Source organism: Verruconis gallopava (genome assembly GCF_000836295.1).
Source record: "Verruconis gallopava strain CBS 43764 unplaced genomic scaffold supercont1.3, whole genome shotgun sequence".
NCBI classification, from domain to species: domain Eukaryota; kingdom Fungi; phylum Ascomycota; class Dothideomycetes; order Venturiales; family Sympoventuriaceae; genus Verruconis; species Verruconis gallopava.
The window spans coordinates 1,077,923-1,096,569 of record NW_015622139.1 but is presented as its reverse complement, the minus strand read 5'-3'; the positions used below and the strand labels follow the sequence as shown (position 1 = coordinate 1,096,569).

General features: G+C 56.0%; 7 protein-coding genes across 7 annotated transcripts; 5 read left to right on the top strand and 2 right to left on the bottom strand.

Moving 5' to 3' along the window:
• Positions 1–478: 478 nt before the first annotated feature.
• Positions 479–1,171, top strand: PV09_01350 (uncharacterized protein; the record flags this gene model as incomplete). Its single annotated transcript, XM_016354221.1, has 1 exon — positions 479–1,171. The coding sequence occupies one exon, from the start codon at positions 479–481 to the stop codon at positions 1,169–1,171; it is 693 nt and encodes a 230-aa protein (XP_016218316.1).
• A 1,083-nt stretch (positions 1,172–2,254) lies between these two features.
• Positions 2,255–2,710, top strand: PV09_01349 (uncharacterized protein; the record flags this gene model as incomplete). Its single annotated transcript, XM_016354220.1, has 1 exon — positions 2,255–2,710. The coding sequence occupies one exon, from the start codon at positions 2,255–2,257 to the stop codon at positions 2,708–2,710; it is 456 nt and encodes a 151-aa protein (XP_016218315.1).
• Positions 2,711–3,461: 751 nt separating this feature from the next.
• PV09_01348 (uncharacterized protein) lies at positions 3,462–4,426 on the top strand (the record flags this gene model as incomplete). Its single annotated transcript, XM_016354219.1, has 1 exon — positions 3,462–4,426. The coding sequence occupies one exon, from the start codon at positions 3,462–3,464 to the stop codon at positions 4,242–4,244; it is 783 nt and encodes a 260-aa protein (XP_016218314.1). The 3' UTR covers positions 4,245–4,426.
• Positions 4,351–5,231, bottom strand: PV09_01347 (uncharacterized protein). The gene has a single exon (XM_016354218.1). The coding sequence runs from the start codon at positions 4,743–4,745 to the stop codon at positions 4,419–4,421; it is 327 nt and encodes a 108-aa protein (XP_016218313.1). The 5' UTR covers positions 4,746–5,231; the 3' UTR covers positions 4,351–4,418.
• Positions 5,232–7,359: 2,128 nt separating this feature from the next.
• On the top strand, positions 7,360–13,511 carry PV09_01346 (uncharacterized protein). Its single transcript, XM_016354217.1, has 3 exons — positions 7,360–8,725; positions 8,981–12,516; positions 12,640–13,511. Exons 1-3 carry the CDS (start codon positions 8,093–8,095, stop codon positions 12,767–12,769), a joined length of 4,299 nt encoding a protein of 1,432 aa, XP_016218312.1. The 5' UTR covers positions 7,360–8,092; the 3' UTR covers positions 12,770–13,511.
• A 930-nt stretch (positions 13,512–14,441) lies between these two features.
• PV09_01345 (uncharacterized protein) lies at positions 14,442–16,134 on the top strand. The gene is made up of 4 exons (XM_016354216.1): positions 14,442–14,735; positions 14,926–15,170; positions 15,234–15,311; positions 15,373–16,134. The coding sequence occupies exons 1-4, from the start codon at positions 14,659–14,661 to the stop codon at positions 15,930–15,932; spliced, it is 960 nt and encodes a 319-aa protein (XP_016218311.1). The 5' UTR covers positions 14,442–14,658; the 3' UTR covers positions 15,933–16,134.
• On the bottom strand, positions 15,894–18,338 carry PV09_01344 (uncharacterized protein; the record flags this gene model as incomplete). Its single annotated transcript, XM_016354215.1, has 2 exons — positions 15,894–16,955; positions 17,009–18,338. The coding sequence occupies 2 exons, from the start codon at positions 18,336–18,338 to the stop codon at positions 16,207–16,209; spliced, it is 2,079 nt and encodes a 692-aa protein (XP_016218310.1). The 3' UTR covers positions 15,894–16,206.
• Positions 18,339–18,647: the final 309 nt, after the last annotated feature.

Below are 18,647 nucleotides of genomic sequence, written 5' to 3'. Positions count from 1 at the left end.
GCGGATTTCAATTTCGTCAGCTATGCGATCATCACAGTCCCCTAGAGAGGAGGGGGGGAATGCCGAGCTGCTGAGAATTGAGAATCCCGAAATCTCATCTCAAAGCTCGCTTTGGCGCAGCCGTTCCCTGCCTCGAGAACATATGCGCAGCAGAAAGGCTGTCAAAGACGAAATCCAGATTTGTTTTCTTCGGCTGGGCAATATACGTCTTGTTTCCCCTTTGACCCTGGTGTTGTGGGGTGTTGTGGTCGACTATCACAGACCGAAGGTATCATGCGACCTGGGGACGTGTCCAATCAACAAGATACCTCTCCCGGACTTTTTGTCTGCCGTTTTAAAAAAAATTGTCAAAAGGCGGACACACAGTCGTGCCAAAAAAAAATTTTTTTTATTCAGGCGCCATAATCCATCGCTTTACCCAGCCTTCATCACGCAGAGGCGGGGTTCCTTTCTTGAAGCCACATTTTGTCTCTAAGAAATGCAGCCAAACGTCTCGCTCGTCGTTGCCCTGGGCCTGGCAACCCATCTCATCCGCGTCTGCAATCGCACGCCGAATACACCACGCGTAAAGTACGACAAAGACAAGCTGTTCGCCATACCCTTTGTCAAAGAGCATGGGCCTGTGATCCTCGAGTACCTGTTCGTGATACCCTGTGTCTATCACATTGTTCTCACCGCAACTCTTCGAGATCGCGAACCATCGGCGCTTTGTCCGCACCCGAACCACCCAGATCACAAATACTTCACCTGGTCGCCGTACACTGTCATATGCTTGTCTATCATCTTCGCTTCGGCGACTTTACGCCTCCTTGCGTTCCGTACGCTTGGGAAGAACTTCACGTTCGAGCTGGCTCAGCCCGATCGGCTCATCACGACTGGGATCTATGCTTATGTCCAACATCCCTCTTACGGGCCTTTGTTTGTTCTTATATGCGCTACTGTCATGCTCTTTCTTCCACTTGATGGCGCTCTGGGCTGCTTGCTACCATTCTCAGCAGTAGAATTGTGGATCACGTGGCACTGGTACATCCTCGCATGTATTATCGTGATTATGAGCATTGCGCTAGGAGTGAGAGTTCGCGACGAGGAAGCTATGCTAAAAGAGACATTTGGGAAAGCTTGGATTGAATGGAATCAGAGGACACCTCGGTTTGTGCCATATCTGTTTTGACCACTGGCCGCAGTCGGAACATTTGGTAAGTATCAGGGTGAGGGCTTTGTCTATCAAATGCACATTGCCCACTACGATCACTTTCCAACATAATATAGGGCTTTAAGCGCCCTCAATGGAATGAAAAACCATGCATGGGCTTAAAGCACTTGTAGTGGACCTAGAGCTCTCAGCAGGAAAACATGACTAGCACGCAGTGTATTGAACCGAGACTTGACGCTAGCAAGGTATATGCTCAAACAGCATATAGGCTGAGCTTGATCAGTGTTTCGTTTTGAGGTACATGCTGTCAATGGTGAACGCCCGGGTGATGTCCGCTATACCGATAGAGCGCTGCTGACATCACGGTAACCGGCTTATCGCAGCAGCTCTTGACGGTGAAATACCAGCCTTACCTTATTTAGCCTCCATCTATATTCCGATATTGTTGTCGCCCTCATTATATGAAACATCAAATTGACGAAGACAGCACAGCAATCGTATGGGATTTTAAGTTATCAGAGGAAGCTGAAGTAAAATAAGATGAGCCCACGTGCTGCGTCGTCCACATGAAGGCCAAATCTGTACTCATAATAGTCGCAAAAATTTTCAACATGGACGATTCGATGACAGACCTGGCTTCTTCCACTGCATCCCTCTGTCTTTCGGTGACCGGTTTTCCTTCCTGTTTTATCGAAAGGCATTGCCCAAGGCCATTACAGGAATACCAGACAATAAAGGCATAGAGCCTGTTCGGTGACCTGCCGGAAGTGATAGCCCACATGAACCAGACCAGGACATTCTTCAAATGGTTCATTCAACAAAATGAAAAACACCAATCGGCGCTGGTGCGAGTCTTGATCCCCCCTTTTTCGAAGACCGAGCCGACACTGGTCCTGAGGGAACCACGCGAATGACAAGATGTGCCCCTTCGACGCCACGCTGATTTCGAGCGCTCAGAAAACATTGCTGCGGCTTTGCGTGGAATAATTCCAAAAGGACATTTTACCGTAAAGACTGACGACAAGGGAAAGGCTCATCGCGGCTTGTGGAAGGACCTCAAAATGCCACTATTTTTACATATGATCTCTGCTCCTGCGATATATGAGCGCACTTGTGACCTTGTCCGGCTGTGGCTCAGAAAGGGGGAGGAGGAGGAGGGGTTTACCATTCGGTGTCGATGTGGACATTAGCTTCTGCGCTCTGAAGGCCACATTTGATGCCACGTTCGGAACTGAATATGGGCTCAAGATTCTGCGGGCTAGGTTGCGCCACATCGAAGAGCTTGGAGACAGAGGCTATCTGATCATGAAGGAAGGTACGGTTGAACTTGCTAAAGTCTCACTTCCAGAGGGTGCCAAAGCGGTTCTTGATCTCGACCATAGCGTAGAGCATGCGATCCAGCTTGCTGCCGAGCTCGAGTTAAGCGTGTTCGTGTGCATGTTCGTGTGGCATCTTTTCTTCGAGCCCTTGAGGCGCGACCTGACCTCGCGCACGTACTCGGACAGATCCACCAGGGCGCCAGAGAAATGCTTCGTTCGCCTGACAACCGTTTCCTGAGATACAATAACGTCGTGGTCATCGTCGGTGTTCTGTTTCCCCATGTTCAGATAGCAAAAGCGAGCGTCATCTGAGGACGGAGAATAGGAGAGAGGGGTTCAGCGAAGGGAGAAGTTGCAGAAGGCTACTTTTTTCCACAGTTTTGTTCAACCGGCGGGGAGAGGGGATTTTTTTTTTTTAATTTGATATCGGGTTCAGATCTCTACCATCGAGTACAAAGGGAAAGGGAAGGGAAGAAAAGACCGCTGTGAGGGTCCCGCCGCTGGCAACAACCAGGTGGGGGATGCCCTTTTGTGGTACAGCAAACCAAGGTCCAAACGCACGTATCGAGTCAAACCCAACCCACCCAACTCGAGCATAAGACATATGTGGAGATCCGCGCCCAAGTCTCTCGCAAGCTAAAGGGAACGGCACAACGCGACGAAGAATCCTCCCGTTCTGTCTCCTCACCACCTTCACAACCGTGATCGTCTTCCTCGACTTCCTCTTCTTACTCCTCTGCTACTTCATCTTCGACCCCACCACTTCACCCCCACGACATCACGAATCGGTAATGTGACAGCTCCATCCCGCCAAGTTCGCATCTCCGCGAGGAAAATCACAAAATTAAACAAAAAGAAATAAAGAACGAAAGGAACTCAAGTCTTTGATCGACCCTTTGAGAAAATTTGGCGAGGGAGAAGAACCAAAAAACATCGTCGACACGTTTGGCAAACCAATCCCGCACGTGAGCGTCGAATCAGAACCGATCATGTCGTCTTCCCCGCGCTACCAGTGCGAGAACCCTCTCGTGGCGACAGCGTCCCTCTTTCTGGCCCTGCACGTGCACGCCGTGCCCTTCGGAACGGACGGGCGGGCCAAGGGAGACGCAGGCGAGGGCGGCGAGGGCGCAGGCACGTGCTCGATCTGCTGGAACGCGTTCGGCAGCGTCGCACATCCGGACGAGAGGCCGGAGCCGGCCGTGCGCATCGACCCGTGCGGACACGTCTTCGGCCGGCTGTGTCTGGAGCGGCACTTTGCGTACAACGCGCACGAAGCCAAGTGCCCGACATGCCGGGCGGACCTGTACGGGGTGTCGCGGCAGGCAAGGCGAGCGATGTTGGAGCGGAGGGGCAGACCCGCGCACGAAGAGTACGAGTGGATGCGCAGGCGGCTTGCGGAGCCTGTGGAAACGCCGCACGGGGGGGAGAGGCTCTCCTGGTCGGAGGCAGGAGCTGCGCCGTTGGGACGTGGACGGCTGGGCGTAGGCCCGTCGGCGGGCACCAGGATGAGAGTGGAGGCTAGGCACCGCTCGACGTTGCGCGGCATGCGTGCGCACGTTCTGGACCCGGTTGACATCGCGGAGGGGAACAGCGAGACTTGGGGGGAAGACATCGGAGCAAGGCGAGAATCGCGCAAGGTGACGGCAAGGGGGGAAGGGCGTACGTGCGGAGAGGAAGACGAGGGCGAGGACGAAGGGCGCGCAGGGGATGAGAACTGGTACAGGACAGTGATGAGGTTCAGCAGTGAGGCTGAAATGGCGGACGAGAAATGACGCGGGACGGGGAAATGGGGAGACTTAGCCTCGAGATGACAAGACGAATGGAGGCTGGCTTCCCTCTCCCACGAACTGGACGGAACAGAACATGGACAAGGCAACACGAAAAGGTAGTCCTGACTATGAAATTTTAATGTCTCTTCAAACCCTCCCGAACCTGTCAAGGCCGGCTCAGAAAGCGTCTCGAGACACCTCCCTAAGATTCACAGATATGTTTGCATGGCATGAAGATAAACAATATGACTTTTCTGGTGACCCGGATTGCGGCAGTGCATCAATACCCGTGTAGACCAAGACGTCGCTGCCAGAAGAAAGGTCGCTTCTCGTAGAAGGCTGCGGTCGAGGGATGAAGAAAGCCCTGGTTTGTACCTCCAAGCAGCCTGTGCGACACGAGAGGGCTACACAGGCGCCCCACCCCCAAAAAAGGCCTAAGAAGTATGGAGACATCCGGGACGGGATACAGGCGAACGATCGACGTACACGGGTACCCAGATGCATATCAGCCAGACTGTCTTGTGCACCCGTTGCGGGCCGCGGACGAGGGCAGAATGAGGTTCCAGAATAGTTCTATGCACTTGAAGACCCTTTGAGACGGGCGGTGGGACACCCCGCACCCCGGGCTTCTTTGGCTTGATGCACGGAAACTTCTAAAGGCGTCAGCGGGCTGAAGGCGTGAGCTCGGCAAAGGCAAAAGACGAATGCTCGATGCATACGCTGTGCATTCGTGCATGCTTGGCTGCGTGTGCATGGATACGGTTGTCGCTAGGTGATGCCATAACAGGTGGGAGGGAAGGAAAGGAGGACGGTTGCTGTACCAGCCGGCGGCGCTGGAGAGAGCGAGAACGACGGACTTTCAAGAGATCGATAGCAAGACGGACTGAAGATAGCCTCCTTTGTCCTCGTGTTTGGTGCGCGATGCTGAGTCTCAATAACCGACGGTTTGTAGGAAGCCTCCAAGCACAGGCAGGCCGCGACTCATGAGCTCCCAACGGCGCGCTCCTCGTCTCAGCACCTCAATCATCAGCCGATACGTTAGTACTGGGCCCTACGCGTTCCATCTCCGGCCTGCGCCCACAAGAGCAGACAAAAGAATCTGCCGCGGATGCACATGTCCCGCGCGTCCGTCTGCAGGCCTCACGTGTTGGAGGTCTGCTTGGCCATGTGGAAGCTGGACTGGCCTAGCCGATTGAAACGAGCTGTGGTGGATGCTTGTGCATCTTTGTGCGGTGTTCGCCCGCGCAACCATGACTAACAGCTTCTAAGAGACCAGAAGAAACTCATCTTATGCTATACTCTACGAAAGATGAGTCTTCCCTCGACGTCCCGCTGTACGTGACGAAGAGCGCTGCGAGCGGATGGGAAGTTTTGAATCACGCCAGGGATTTTACGGGAGACAAGTACACCGTAACTGGCTGGTGATCGAGGCGAGCGCTTATTAGGGCTCCCCCTCCCAACGAAGGGTGGACCCGGCCAATTGGGCGGGCCGCAATAAGGCCGACGCCACGGTGGTGGCAAATCTTTGTTTTGCGGATCGTATACAAGGTACGCCGTCATCATGCATGGAAGACTTCAGATTCCCGTGGTAGTACGGATCAGTGGAATGTGCTTTGAGGAGGCGTGGCGTGTTTGCGTGCGGATGGAAGAGTGAGTTTCCGATGATAGATGGCAGGAGGGAGGAGTGAAAAGGACGAGACTGGACGATTTGTACGTGTTTGGACGGAACAGCCTGTTGCGTACGTGCGTGTGTGAAATTTGTCTCTTGTCGTTGTTCGCGTCGTAGGGTGCGTGCATGGGCGAGCGAGTGCGAGTCCTTGTGCTCGTGCACACTTTCGCGGCCCGGTGTGTAAATGCATTTTCCAGCTCCTGGGTGATCCTTGGAAGATGGACAGAGTGAGCCATCGGGAGCAACACAACGGCATTGCACTCAACCACAGAACACAGAACAAGGAAAGAACGACGACGAAGGAAGAGAAAGAAAAGATGCGTGCACGAATTGTCAGACACAAGATAATTGCAGCTCGCGCTTGAAGAGGAAGGCGATTGACCGCGAGGAAAGCAAGGCTGCTAAGTTACTGGTAAAATGCCGTGTGCAGGCGAGAGAAACCCAGCTGATTGCGCTGCGTCGATCAGCTTTGCCCCCATATCGTCCGTCTTCTTTTCCCCTTTATTACATGCTCTTCTCGGGGACAGTGCTGCGCGACCGATCAGACGAGCGGGGCAAGAAGATTGCGATAGGGCAGACAGCCTTCGAAGGTACCTTCCCGTGGAGTGAGCCAGCGGTTGCAGTGCGCAGCGAGTTGGCGCAAGATGCAGCCGGATGGAGATGGTCATGGCGACGATGACAAGTAGGCCAACACGCAGCGGACGGATCAAGCAGCAGCAGGAGGTAGAGGTAGAGGAGAAGAAGCAGGATTAGTAGGAGGAATTGTAGTGCTGCCGGTTCTGGGCAACAGCAGGAGTGCCGGTGCTGTTTGTAGCCATCGTAGCAGAACGAAGCGCACCACCCACAGTCACATGGGCCTGCGTCATCGCCGTAGGCCGTGGATGGAACCAGCGAGCAGGCACACAGAAGGAGCGGCTGACAGCAGATTGAGGCGTGGTGGCAGGAGTCGCCGGTCGAGGCTGCCGCACCTGTGCAGAGGAAAGAGCGCCCAAGATCAGGGAAAGAGAAGGGCGGGAGCTCGCGCAGGCAACAGCCAACGTAGGACGGCAGGCACGACGAGCAAACGGGAATGATTGGCACGCGCTGCTGGTGCTGGCGTGCTGGTGCTGGCGTGCGAGTGCTGGCGTGCGAGTGCCGGCGTGCGAGTGCTGGCGTGTCAGTGCCGGCCTGCTGTGCCTGCTGGGCTGCGCGCAAGAGGCCTTCGTTGCGCCTGGCGGCGCGAGGACATGGCGAAGGCTCGTTTCTCTGCTCTGGTGCTCAACGTGCCTCTGATCTGCTTGAGCCGCTCCACACGTCGCGCCGTCGCCCTGCTGGGCTCTCCCGGCAGCTGAGCAACGCACCGCGCTAGGCCCAAAGCAGCACCCCGGTCGAGCGTTCCGTCGCAAACTACGGCCACACGCTTTACCTTTTTTTTTCGTCGCTCTCTTTTTCGCTCGCTTCTTTTTCTCTCTCTTCTTTCTTCCTGCCCATCACCCCATCAAGACACGAGAGGTGTGGTATCTTAATTATCCATCCTCCTCTCTTCCTCTCCCCTCCCCCGAAGTGCGACACCTCCATCGCGAGTCGTTGTCGTCACTCCCTACTCCCATCTCCTAGCCGCAGGTCCTTTTCCTGAAAGGCCGCCGCATATCTCCACCCTCGAAGAAAAATACGTCGTGGTGTCGCACCAGGCGTTCTCGCGAGAGACATCAGCTTATCCGCGCATACATACATACACACCCACGCCGGCACGCCTGTCCACTCACATACACGGTGTGTGGGTCGCTTCCGTGTGAGATTCCTCCAACTCGCTCGTCGCCGGACGAAGAAAGAAAAGCCGATCTGAAATCCTTGTTGGATTTGTTTCCCAACGCGATTCCATCAATCGAGCAACGAAATTACCGCTGCCACCTGCAGTTCGCTCCCTTTTATCCGGACAACGCCAGCTGTGCTCGTCGAGGCGCTCCTGATTGTTCGCGCTGCACTTGCCTCTGCCACCTCGTTACCGTACACGTTTGACACTGTGCGCCCACGAGTCTTTTGCAGGCTGGTCCTTTGAGAGCTGTCGTCTCCTTGCGAAACGACTCACTGTCCTCGACCCCCTCACGGCAGAATCGTAATATATTCACTTGCACACACTTCTCCCCTCTCGGCCGACGCTTGATCATCCGGTGCTCAACCGCCCTTTCAAATCGACCCGCTAATGTCCAGCACCGTCCAATCCTCGACCGCTCCCATCAACGCTCCCAACAAGTCCGCTTCCTCGTCCGCTGCCGCCTCGGGAACGACGTCCTCCAACGTCCGTTCCTCGTACGCCAACGCGACAAAGGGCCCGCAGTCTTCGCCGTCCGCGAACCCTTCTGGCGGCTCTCCAGCGGTGGTGGGAGGTCTGGCCTTGAGCCAACATGCTCATTCAAAGTCGGCATCTCCAGTGAATGGTAGGCCGTCTGCGCCTACGAACGCGCCCACCGGCCCTGCCATTGTGAGCTCTACCACCGGCTCTGTGCACGCTAACGAATCTCACGTTCGTGCTCCTTCCGTCACCATCCCCCCGGGAGCTGGTAACTCTGCGCCCAACGGAATCAGCACTCCTTCGCGCCCCAACATTAGCTTCGGCTCCATCGGCGCATCCCCATCGCCTAATATGTCGCACAGCACACCTCACATGCACCACAGCTCGCTCTCGCAACCCTACGGCGGGCCAAACCCTGCCCGATCACCCTCCCCTATACCACCTCCAGCGGCCTCGAGTGGCGGGCCGCCACCTCCGAGTCTTTCCAGCCAGAGCGCAGTCAATTTCGGTAGCCTCCAAGGTGCGGATGGCCCCGAGCAATCTGTACGTTCAATCCATGCAACACTCAATCGGATGGAGAGTGGAGTGTATTTCTCAGCTCCTTCTCCCTCCAACATGAGTGTAACATTCCTTTTGCCCCACCGCCTTCTTTTTTTTCTTCTCTTCTTTTATCCTTGACAGTCATGATTGTGACGAAGAGGAGGATGCGCCTTCTGTCGTTTGATCAAGGAAAATAAAGAAGAAAGAGGGGAGAGCTTTAAATATTGTGTATCATATTCGCTAACACAAAAAACTTAGCTGCCTATGCGTCCAGGGATCCCTTCCGGTCCAGGTACAGGCCCTCAAGCCCAACATCTTCGTCGCGAATCGTCGCAATCCGCCCATAGCGATAACATGAACCGAAACTTCATCCCACCAAACGGCCGCGGAGGCGGAGGCCGGCCTCCCTTCAATGGCGGTAACCAATTTCCAGGTGGTGCTCCGGGCCATTCACCGTCCATGTTCCGGACGCCTTTGGCAATGACGAACAGGACCCCATCGAATGCAGGCCCGGCTTTCCAGCATCAGGTTGTGCGAGGCGCAAACTCGCCTTTCCAAGCAAATCGTAGTCCAGCGATGCCTCCGCACCCTCAGCCGCACATGCCAAACATGCAGAACGGCCCTATGCCCCACGCATATCAATACCCGCACATGCAGCAAGCTCCCGTCTACATGCCGGGCTACGATTATCAGCAGTACCCGTATGCACAGCAGCAGGGTTTCATGCCTCCTCAGATGTACCAGCAGGTGCCGCACACGTCGATGAACACGCCGCCTCCTCCCACTCATTTCCGCCCTCAGCAGCCATACGCGCCCGGCCCCTACCAAGCATCTCCCGGACCTCAGTCCATGTCCCGACAAGCCTCTCAGTCTGGAGACCCTCGACCGTCTTCGTCCATGGGACACTCGCCTGGTCCTCATCCTCAGGCCAGTCCCAGTCCGGGTCCGTCTCAGTCGAACTTTCAGCGTCCACCGAAGAGCAGCGCTGTCAAAATTACAAAGCCCGATGGCGAGGTCGTAGATTTCAAGAAGAGCGTTCAGTCTCCGAGTCCAGCCACGTCGTCAAAGGGTCCTGCGGTCGTCTCATCCGGTGGTGCAGCACCGTCCACACCAACTCCCCCTCGCACCACGACCCCGTCTGGTCAGCATGCTCGTACTGAGTCGGTGCGCGTCAAGTCTGCTGAGGAGCGCAAGAAGGAGTTCCACGAGGCATTCTTGAAACAACTCAAGGCCGAGGAAGAGGCCGAGGCCGAGAAGAAGAAGAAGGCTCAGGAGGAGAAAGAAGCAGCTGCAGCTGCCAGCAGTAATGAGCCAGCACCAGAGCCCGCCGCTTCCAAGGAGCTTGAGGCTGAAGCCGAGCCCAAGGCCGACGACGGCGCTGCCAAAAACACATCGACTACCAGTGCCACAGACGCAGAACCAGTAGAACAGGGCGAGACCGAAGAGGAACGAAAGAAGCGCGAGGAAGAGGAAGAGATGGAGCGCATGATTGCTGAGATGGAGGAGGCGGAGCGGCTCGAGCAGGAGCGCGAGGCAGCCTATGCTGCCAAGAAGAAGGCCGAAAAGGAAGAGGCAGAGCGTCTTGCGGCAGAGAAGGCGGCCAAAGAAGAGGAGGAGATGAAGCGCTTGGAACGCGAGGCGGAGGAACGTGAGGAGGCCAGAGCAAGGGGTAAGGCCGAGGGTGACAGCGACGCTGAAGCCCAGACGTTGTTCTCCCAGCTGAAGAAGAACACCATGTTCGGCCCTGGTGCGACTGGCGCGCCTGCGAGCGAGACGTCTACTCCTGGTTCCGAGTCTCCCATGCCGCCACCAGCTCAGCCAGCCTCGGCGTCCAAAACTCCAACAGTCTCCGCGAAGAATAAACCTGCCGCTCTCAAGCTCGAGACGACGAAAGCCGTCGAACCCGCACAGCCAACCGCCGGCATGCAGGCACTAAAGACTGCTCGTTTCCTCGAGGTCAGGAACGAAACAATTACTTACCCTGAGGGCATCAAATCACCAAACCCAGCCTTGAACAAAGGTGTCAAAGGCAGTGGTCAGCGCTACGACAATGCCTTCCTGCTGCAATTTCGTGACGTCTTCAAGGAGAAGCCGTCCGTGGACTGGGACAAGACCATCAAGGAGACTGTGGGCGATGGCACAGACTCTGCCCGCCCCCAGTCTGCTCGCACGCCGTCCATGGGACAGGGTGGACGATCGATGTCGGGTCGCCCCAGCGCCCCTCAGATGGGCGTGATGGGCAATTTCGGTGCAAGTGGCCGCACACTGCCGCCCGGTACGAGCTCGGAGCAAAGGTTCCAAGCCTCCCTCGGCGGCGCCGGTCGCACGTCTGTTGCCGGTTTCCCTGGAAGTTTCCCCGCCGGTCGTGGTGCTCCCTTCCCGATGGGCGGTGCGGGCATGGCTCGCACACCGTCGGCTCAATCGGTCCAGGGCGTCAACTCGCCGCGCAATACGAGCCACCGCGGTAAGGGCAGCCGTCGCGGTGGACCGAATCCGGCTCAGGAGGCGGAGGCCGCCAAGAAGATGCCGCTCACTGCTGGCATGACCATTGCGCCACTCGAGATTTCGCAGACGGGATGGAAGCCCATGACTATCGGTCAGCCTGCCGCTAGCGCCGCTGTTCCGGGTGGCCATCTTTCACCGGAGATGGTCCAGCGCAAGGTCAAGGCGGCGCTAAACAAGATGACACCCGAGAAGTTCGACAAGATTTCATCAGACATACTGGCCATCGCCTCCCAGTCCAAGGACGAGACGGATGGCCGTACCTTACGACAGGTCATCCAGCTCACGTTTGAGAAGGCCTGCGACGAAGCCCATTGGAGCTCCATGTACGCGAAATTCTGCGAGCGCATGCTCCAGGATATGGGCCCTGAGATTCGCGACGAGAGTGTCAAGGACAAACACGGCCAGGTTGTCGTTGGTGGCGCACTTTTCAGAAAGTACCTACTTAACCGCTGCCAGGAAGAATTCGAGCGCGGCTGGGAGGTCAATTTGCCAGAACGACCAGAGGGCCAGACAGAGGAAGCTGCAATGCTGTCGGACGACTACTACATCGCCGCCGCAGCCAAGCGTCGCGGTCTCGGCCTTATCCAATTCATTGGCGAGCTGTACAAACTTGGCATGCTGACGCTCAGAATCATGCACGAGTGCGTTGTCAAACTCCTCAATTTCGAAGGCACTCCAGACGAGGCTGCTATAGAAAGCTTGGTCAAGCTGCTGCGCACCATTGGTTCAACCATGGACGCGGACCCCAAGGGTCATAGCATGATGGATACGTACATCGACCGCATTCAGACTATCATGAAGATCGAGGGTCTGCCCAGTCGCATGTACTACATGTTGCTGGACACAGTTGATCTGCGCCGCAAGCAGTGGCAGTCCAAAGACGCGCTCAAGGGTCCCAAGACTATCTCCGAGATTCGCGAAGAGGCCGCGGCACAGCAAGCTGCCGAGCTAGAGCGCCAGCGCTCGTCGCGCGGTGGCGGGTCTGGTGGCCGTCCACCTGTTGGCCGCGGCGACGCCCGCTCCTTCTCAGGCGCTGGCGGAATGCCACCACCCCAATACCAGTCGAGCTCCGTCGGCATGGATGATCTGAAGAAGCTTACTCGCAACGCACGTCCGACGGGCTCGAGCGGCGGTGGGCTGGGTCCCGGCTCACTTCTGAGCAATTCGCGTTCGGGCAGTCGGCGAGGAGGATTGGGTCCAAGGGTGGGAGACGAGAGTGGAGCGAGCTCCAGAACGAACACCCCCCCAGTGAAGGACAAGGAATCAACCGCTCATGTGAACGCCTACAGGTACGCCTTCAACCTTCCACCCCTTCCTCCCCCTTTTTGTATCTCTATCAACTTTCCCATACATGCCAACTTCCACAAATAATCGCGTGACTGGACCGAAATTCGCTGACTATGTCCACATAGTGCACTTGCTGCCCTTGACGGTGATCATCCGGACGACGTCGCTTCCCCGCCTTCACAACACGCCTCGCCCGTGCTGACAAAGGCCCAGCCGGCCGCGGCCGGGGAAGCCAGCAACGACGCAGGCAAATGAGTTTCTGTAAATCCGATACCCATCTTCTGCACGCTTGTTTTGAAAGAACCTGCATACGATCGTCATCAGCATCAACCTCCATTTATCATACCATTCGCATGGGCATTGCAAAAAAGCGCGTTTCTTCGTCAAATCCGGATGCATTACTAGCTTTAAGACTTTTACTTCCTATTCTTTTAGTTTTTCTTTCTCCAATGGAAAATGGGCGGGCCTTGTATTGAGTGAGTGGGTGTGTCTGGGTCTGTTACCGCTTGCTGCCACTGCTACTACTAGTAACCAATGTTGCTGTTGCTGCCGTTGGAATGTTTTAAGTTTCTCCTGTGCGCCTGGGTTCCATCTATACCGATAGACGGGGGAAAAAAGAACATTGGGTTTTGCTGCCTGCGCGTCCCTTTCTCTTTTATTCCCCTACCATTTCTTCTATATTATGCAGAGTAAGAGCGGATCGAGAATGAGAGAAAAGAGAGGGTAAGATAGGAAAGGACGGAGAACTTGACGAGATCCTGTGAGAGATGCGAGCTTTTCTTTCGGCCAGAGACGTGCAAGGAAAGGCAGGGAATGTCTAGGTAACAATGGCGTGGCAATGGCTAAAAAGCAAGCATTTGTATTTGTACGGCATTTACATTATTCTTCTTCCCTTCGTGTCCCTCTTTTGTGCTCAATTTGATCACCTTCCATCCTCTTTATTTTAACAGTGCGAACGACATTGCATCAATCTGGGGCTGCTGTTGACGAACTTGATGCATTGCGTTCTAAGCAATATTCAGTTTTGCGTCATACGTTTGCAGCATCTTCGCTTTTGCTTACTACCTTCCTACTTGTTTTGCATCTGTTAGGGCAACGGTTGTTCATCACTGGACAGTCTTTCCGGCGATGATTCCCATCCTTGACAGAAAGAGGCAAGCAGAGAGGCCTGCGCATCACGTCAAGAGGTGTTCGAAGGACGATGACGGTCAAGATCTGAAGCTCCACCGTCCTCTCCAACGGGAATCGCACGATGAGAGAAACCGACTGAGCAATTTATGCGGGTCTCTGCGATGAGATCTATCGAGCGAAAGCGCCGCGACCCTAAAATCAGCAGAGAGATCTATTATGAGACCGTTGGGTCATGTCAATCGAAGAATGCCATGGCGTCAAAGAGACGTCCGGTAAGAGCGGCGTTCCGAAGAGCCTTATCGACTGCTCATCAGCAGACGAGGCTGACGGCATTCTTGACAGATCTGTGGCGTGAAACAGGTTGGTGTGGTCCATGGATACCACGGCGGTAGAGAGAAAAAGAGAGAGGCCCAGCACTTTGTTGCTACCAATTGTGACAGCGGTGACAGGGTCGGATATGACCTCAGTGAGACGGCAATTGCTTTTGGTTGTGCCCGACCGCGACTCTGGTTTGCTTCGCTCGAAGCCAACCTGGCAACTCGATGTGCTTCTACGTGGTAGAACAGAGCGCGGGTGGGTCCTACGAGCCCGTGTTTGTCACCAATCTACACTCGAGTGCTTGCTTTCGTCGGATCATGTACGTCGCAAGCGTAATGTACCCGACTGAATCGCTCTGCGCGGTAAGACGCAGCGATTGCGCCGGATAAGCATGCTTCTGCCTCCACCCTACAACGCTAGCCGCTTTGCGTTTCCGCGGAATCTAAGTGATTGATCGAACTTTGGCTGTCTGTCTGACGGAAGGAAAACTGCGGGCCCAGTGCGCTGATCGGATGGAGTCCTCTCTCCTCACGGCACGCGTGTGAGGGGCTCGGCAAAAGGCATTTAAAGTAGTTTAGCATGCTAAGTACCAATCGCGACTTGGTTGTACTCGTCCTGCTAAAACAACAGCCAAACACCAGACACTGGGGAGAAATCTTGCACCTCATAACCTAGATAGTAGACGTCTACTGGACATGACACCCGAGATTTCATTTGATCAACTCCCGCTGAAGAAGGAGGGGCCGTTTGGAAATGCGTGGGGACGATTCGGGTGAGCGAAGCCCGACCTTGCCTATGTGACCACCTTTGGTATGCCATCACGAGCATGGAATGAGGCGTAGTTGAGTCGCCCGAGAGAGACATGGCGTGTTCGTTTCCCCATGAGCTACAGTCGAAAGCAGAGTCATACACTAGACACGCTGCAGTATAGGCATTGCTGACGATTTTCTTTTGCATTCCAGCGCCACGGACCAGCTGGGCACGCTGAATCTGCTCACGCCAGACGTTGTCGCCGATGCGGCGAAGGAGATCAAGACCGGCGACCGCGTCTCGCTGGACTGGAGACTGAACATGCCGTCTGCGCCCATGTTTGGCAGGCAGGCATTTGTGCACGAGATCCGGAACAAGGCGCCGAGGACGGTCAACGACGACGTGCTCCACTTCAACACGCAGTGCAGCACGCAGTGGGATGGTCTCAGGCATTACGGTGAGAGTCTTTGCGGAGCGTGCCAACGTCCACAACACAGTTGCTGACTCGTTCGTGGCTCAGGGTACCAAGAGGCAAAGGTATTCTACAACGGGGTCACGCAGAAGGACATTGAGAGCAGCAACTTGCTTGGTATTGACGGTTAGTCTTGCCCGTGCCTGCTGCGCCTGTCAACCTCTCGTCTTCGCTCACGCACACCCAGTCGTCGCCGAGAACGGAGGCGTGGTCGGCCGCGGCGTCCTCCTCGACTACGTTGCCCACGCCGAGAAGCACGGCCTGCCTATCACGCCGTTTGAGTCGCGCGACATCCCCATCTCCGTCATCAAGGACATCGCCAGGGAGCAGGCCGTCTCCTTCCGCCCCGGCGACATCCTCTTCGTCCGCTCGGGCTTCGTGCGGGCCTACGAGGCACTATCGGACGCCGAACGCGCCGCGCTCGCGGAGCGCCCTTCGCCAGACTTCGCGGGCGTCCAGGCCGGCCACGACACCCTGCGCTGGCTGTGGGAGAACCAGTTCAGCGCCGTGGCCGGCGACGCAATCGCCTTTGAGCGCGCGCCCGTGTCGGGTCCTCACGCCGCCCAGGACACGCTGCATCAGTGGCTGCTCGCCGGCTGGGGGTGCCCCATAGGCGAAATGTTCGACCTCGAGAAGCTTGCAGAAAAGTGTCGACAGCTGGGCAGGTGGACCTTCTTCGTCAGCAGCGTGCCGCTGAAGGTGCCTGGCGGCGTGGCGAGCCCACCGAATGCCGTGGCCATCTTCTGATACGATCCAGTTTCGCCGAGTGCTGCGGCAAGGCATACCATCGCACTGTTTCTAAACCCTCCTCTGATCTAAGATATGCATACAGGTGCTGGCTGGCAGTGGAGAGCCAGGAGCGAAACGTGTGGAGTGCTGTCATCCTAGGTCCGACTACGTACATACGTACGAACAGAAAACTGATAAGCAAAAGCGCTTCTCAAATACAGGTTTCGTTTTCATTGCTCAGTTTCTTGTTCGTCATTCGTCTTTCTCAAGAGCATCTACGTACTCGAGCCAATCAAGCCGTGCCGTTCGCTCCGTAATGCGGCTGGTACGCCGTCGGCACGTCAAAATCGTCCCCTATGCCCGTGAACGGCTGCATCGAAAACCCCGCGGCGCCTGCTATCTGCGTTTCGGGCATGGCGAAGGAGGCGCCGTTCAATGACCCGAAGTTTGGCCAGAGCATCTCCATCGCCGCGCCGTTCTCCGAGAACGACGTCGGACTGGGCTGCATCGACATCGTGTCTTCAGCGGAATTGTAGTCGTTTCCCGTCCACTCTTCGTCCTCGTCCTCGTCCGCATGCGACATCGCCGATTCCACCACCGCCGGGTTGGGCGAACCGGTTGCCGAAGCGGGCGGTCGCGAGCTTTCAGGTATCGCTTTCATGAGCAGGCCCGTGGACTTGGTCAGCTGGCCGATGGCGCGATCGAGGAACTCGGCGCTCTTGCTTGACAATCGCAGCGTCCACCTGTACTCCTCAAGCTTCTCCTTGTAGGCCTCCGCTTCATCCTTTGAGCGGGCACCGATCCAAAGCAAGCCTATGAACGAGCCGACGAGCGCGAAGCAATACTTTGAGGACGAATACCAGAACGACTGCAGGTGTTCGGCGCGGAGGCCTCGCACAAAGTCCATGACGGTCGTCAGTCGGGTGTGGGCTGCGCTCCGACAGATGGAAATCAAGTTTGCATTCTGCTCGTGGGCAAGAGACCGTAAGATCTGGCGATGCAGTGTCATTTCGGCACCGTAGTAAGCCAGGTGGAGGTATCCTGGGCCACGGTCAGCATTTGCGCCGCCTCGACGGATCGCCAGGATCTCTTACCTGCCGAATTGAGCTTCCGCATCTTGACGTTGTCCATCTTGAGGCACTCCGGAAGCTGCTGAAACCAATCTCTGAGCCGAAGCTGAATCGGCTTGGCCTTTTCCAGAATCCATCTGCCGCCCTCTTGTGATCGTTCTCTGATGTCTTCTTCAGCTCGCAACGAGTAGAATTCGCTCAGTATCGACGTGACTATCTCCGTAAGCCGGATCATCTCGCAGAACAATATCCGACCCTTTTCCACTTCTGTGCTTCCCTCCTCGTCGTCCTCGTCGGCGGCACGCTCCGGAAAGTCCCCCTCTGTAACTGGCTTCACAAGCCAGTCTGCTGGCGTGATGTGCGACGGGCGAGCATGAACAAGCGAGCCCCATTTGTCCTGCATGTACAGCGCCCAAGCGAGGCGTTTGCGTAGACCACGTTCCCAGGACGGGATCTTCCACCTCGAGCAATCCAAGTGCAGTCCCAAGTCTTGTCCCAGCGCAACGAGCTGTCCTGTAAGAGCCCAAGAGTCGCCTTCAGGTCGTTGTAGTAGAAGCAAACCGGCTTGAATTGTCGAGATCTTTGGCCGGAAGACAATGTAGCTCATCGTCTTTATGGCAAGCCTTTCGAGCTGCGCCACGTCTGGTTTCGGATGCAGAGCAAGATCGGAGCTGTACGACCACCAGTTGAGCGCAAGAATGTATACGGCGGCCAGCAGCGGAGGCGAGAACTCCCTGTGCGTCCTCTGGTACTTTTCGAGGAACACCTTCTTGTGAAGGATAGGAAAGGACGGGTGAACGATCCTGAAGTACAAGTTGATCAGAGCCTGGCCATGCGGCGCCACGATCGTCTCTATCGAATCGAGGTCGACGATCTCCTCGTCCCGATTCTGGGTTCCGGCGTCCGGGCGCAAGAGAAACGATGTGCTTTCGCCAACCTTGCGGATCGCCGTCGGGCCAAGCGGAATCTCGAAGTTCTCGTCCGCGTTGGCCGAGTTCAAGAGCGCCTGCTCGTAAATTGAGGTTGAACCGAGAAATCGGCTGTGACGATGGTTCTGCAGTCCCAGGGTTTTCTTAAGCAACGACGGTCCTTTCAGGTTGGCGTAGTCGTCGATGGGCTGGTGCTTTCGGATCGAGGCTCTACGCTCCAGAACCTCGTTGTTTCCAGACACGCCGGGCCCGTCAGCAATCTCGAGCGGTGGAGGAACAGCTCGCGTCTGTTCGCGTGAGCCATCGGCCTCGTTGGATCCTCCGTTGCTGATCTTCCGCTTCTTGCGCGGCTGCGGATTTTCCTGGAAGAGGCAAGGCTGACGATGGAATTTACAGAGAACACAGACCGCTTCGCCCTCTGTCATCTCGCATCGGCTTTTACGCTTGCGGCACGCATCGCAAGGCCTGCGTGGGCGGCTTCTACTTGCCGCAAGATTAACCGCCATGCTGCTGAGTGAGCTCTGCGGCGTTGCAACCAGCGTATGTTGGTCCATTTGTCCGAGAAAAACTAGCTAAAAGGACGGCTCTGGTGCATCGATTAGCAACATCAAATCAAGCACTTTCATCGGCCTTTGTCATGTATCAAAAACACCTAGCAGGCAGTATATGACGGTCGCCGAACTTTCACGATGGAATAGAACAGATATGTATGAATTGATAATTGAGTACACCTA

Bases quoted from the DNA above. Each gene is read 5' to 3' on its own strand.
- PV09_01347 (XM_016354218.1), bottom strand. From the start codon at position 4,745: ATGCATCTGGGTACCCGTGTACGTCGATCGTTCGCCTGTATCCCGTCC.
- PV09_01346 (XM_016354217.1), top strand. From the start codon at position 8,093: ATGTCCAGCACCGTCCAATCCTCGACCGCTCCCATCAACGCTCCCAAC. The intron at 8,726-8,980 runs GTACGTTCAATC...CAAAAAACTTAG, and splicing joins CGGATGGCCCCGAGCAATCT to CTGCCTATGCGTCCAGGGAT. The intron at 12,517-12,639 runs GTACGCCTTCAA...ATGTCCACATAG, and splicing joins GCTCATGTGAACGCCTACAG to TGCACTTGCTGCCCTTGACG.
- PV09_01345 (XM_016354216.1), top strand. From the start codon at position 14,659: ATGACACCCGAGATTTCATTTGATCAACTCCCGCTGAAGAAGGAGGGG. The intron at 15,171-15,233 runs GTGAGAGTCTTT...TTCGTGGCTCAG, and splicing joins GGATGGTCTCAGGCATTACG to GGTACCAAGAGGCAAAGGTA. The intron at 15,312-15,372 runs GTTAGTCTTGCC...ACGCACACCCAG, and splicing joins CAACTTGCTTGGTATTGACG to TCGTCGCCGAGAACGGAGGC.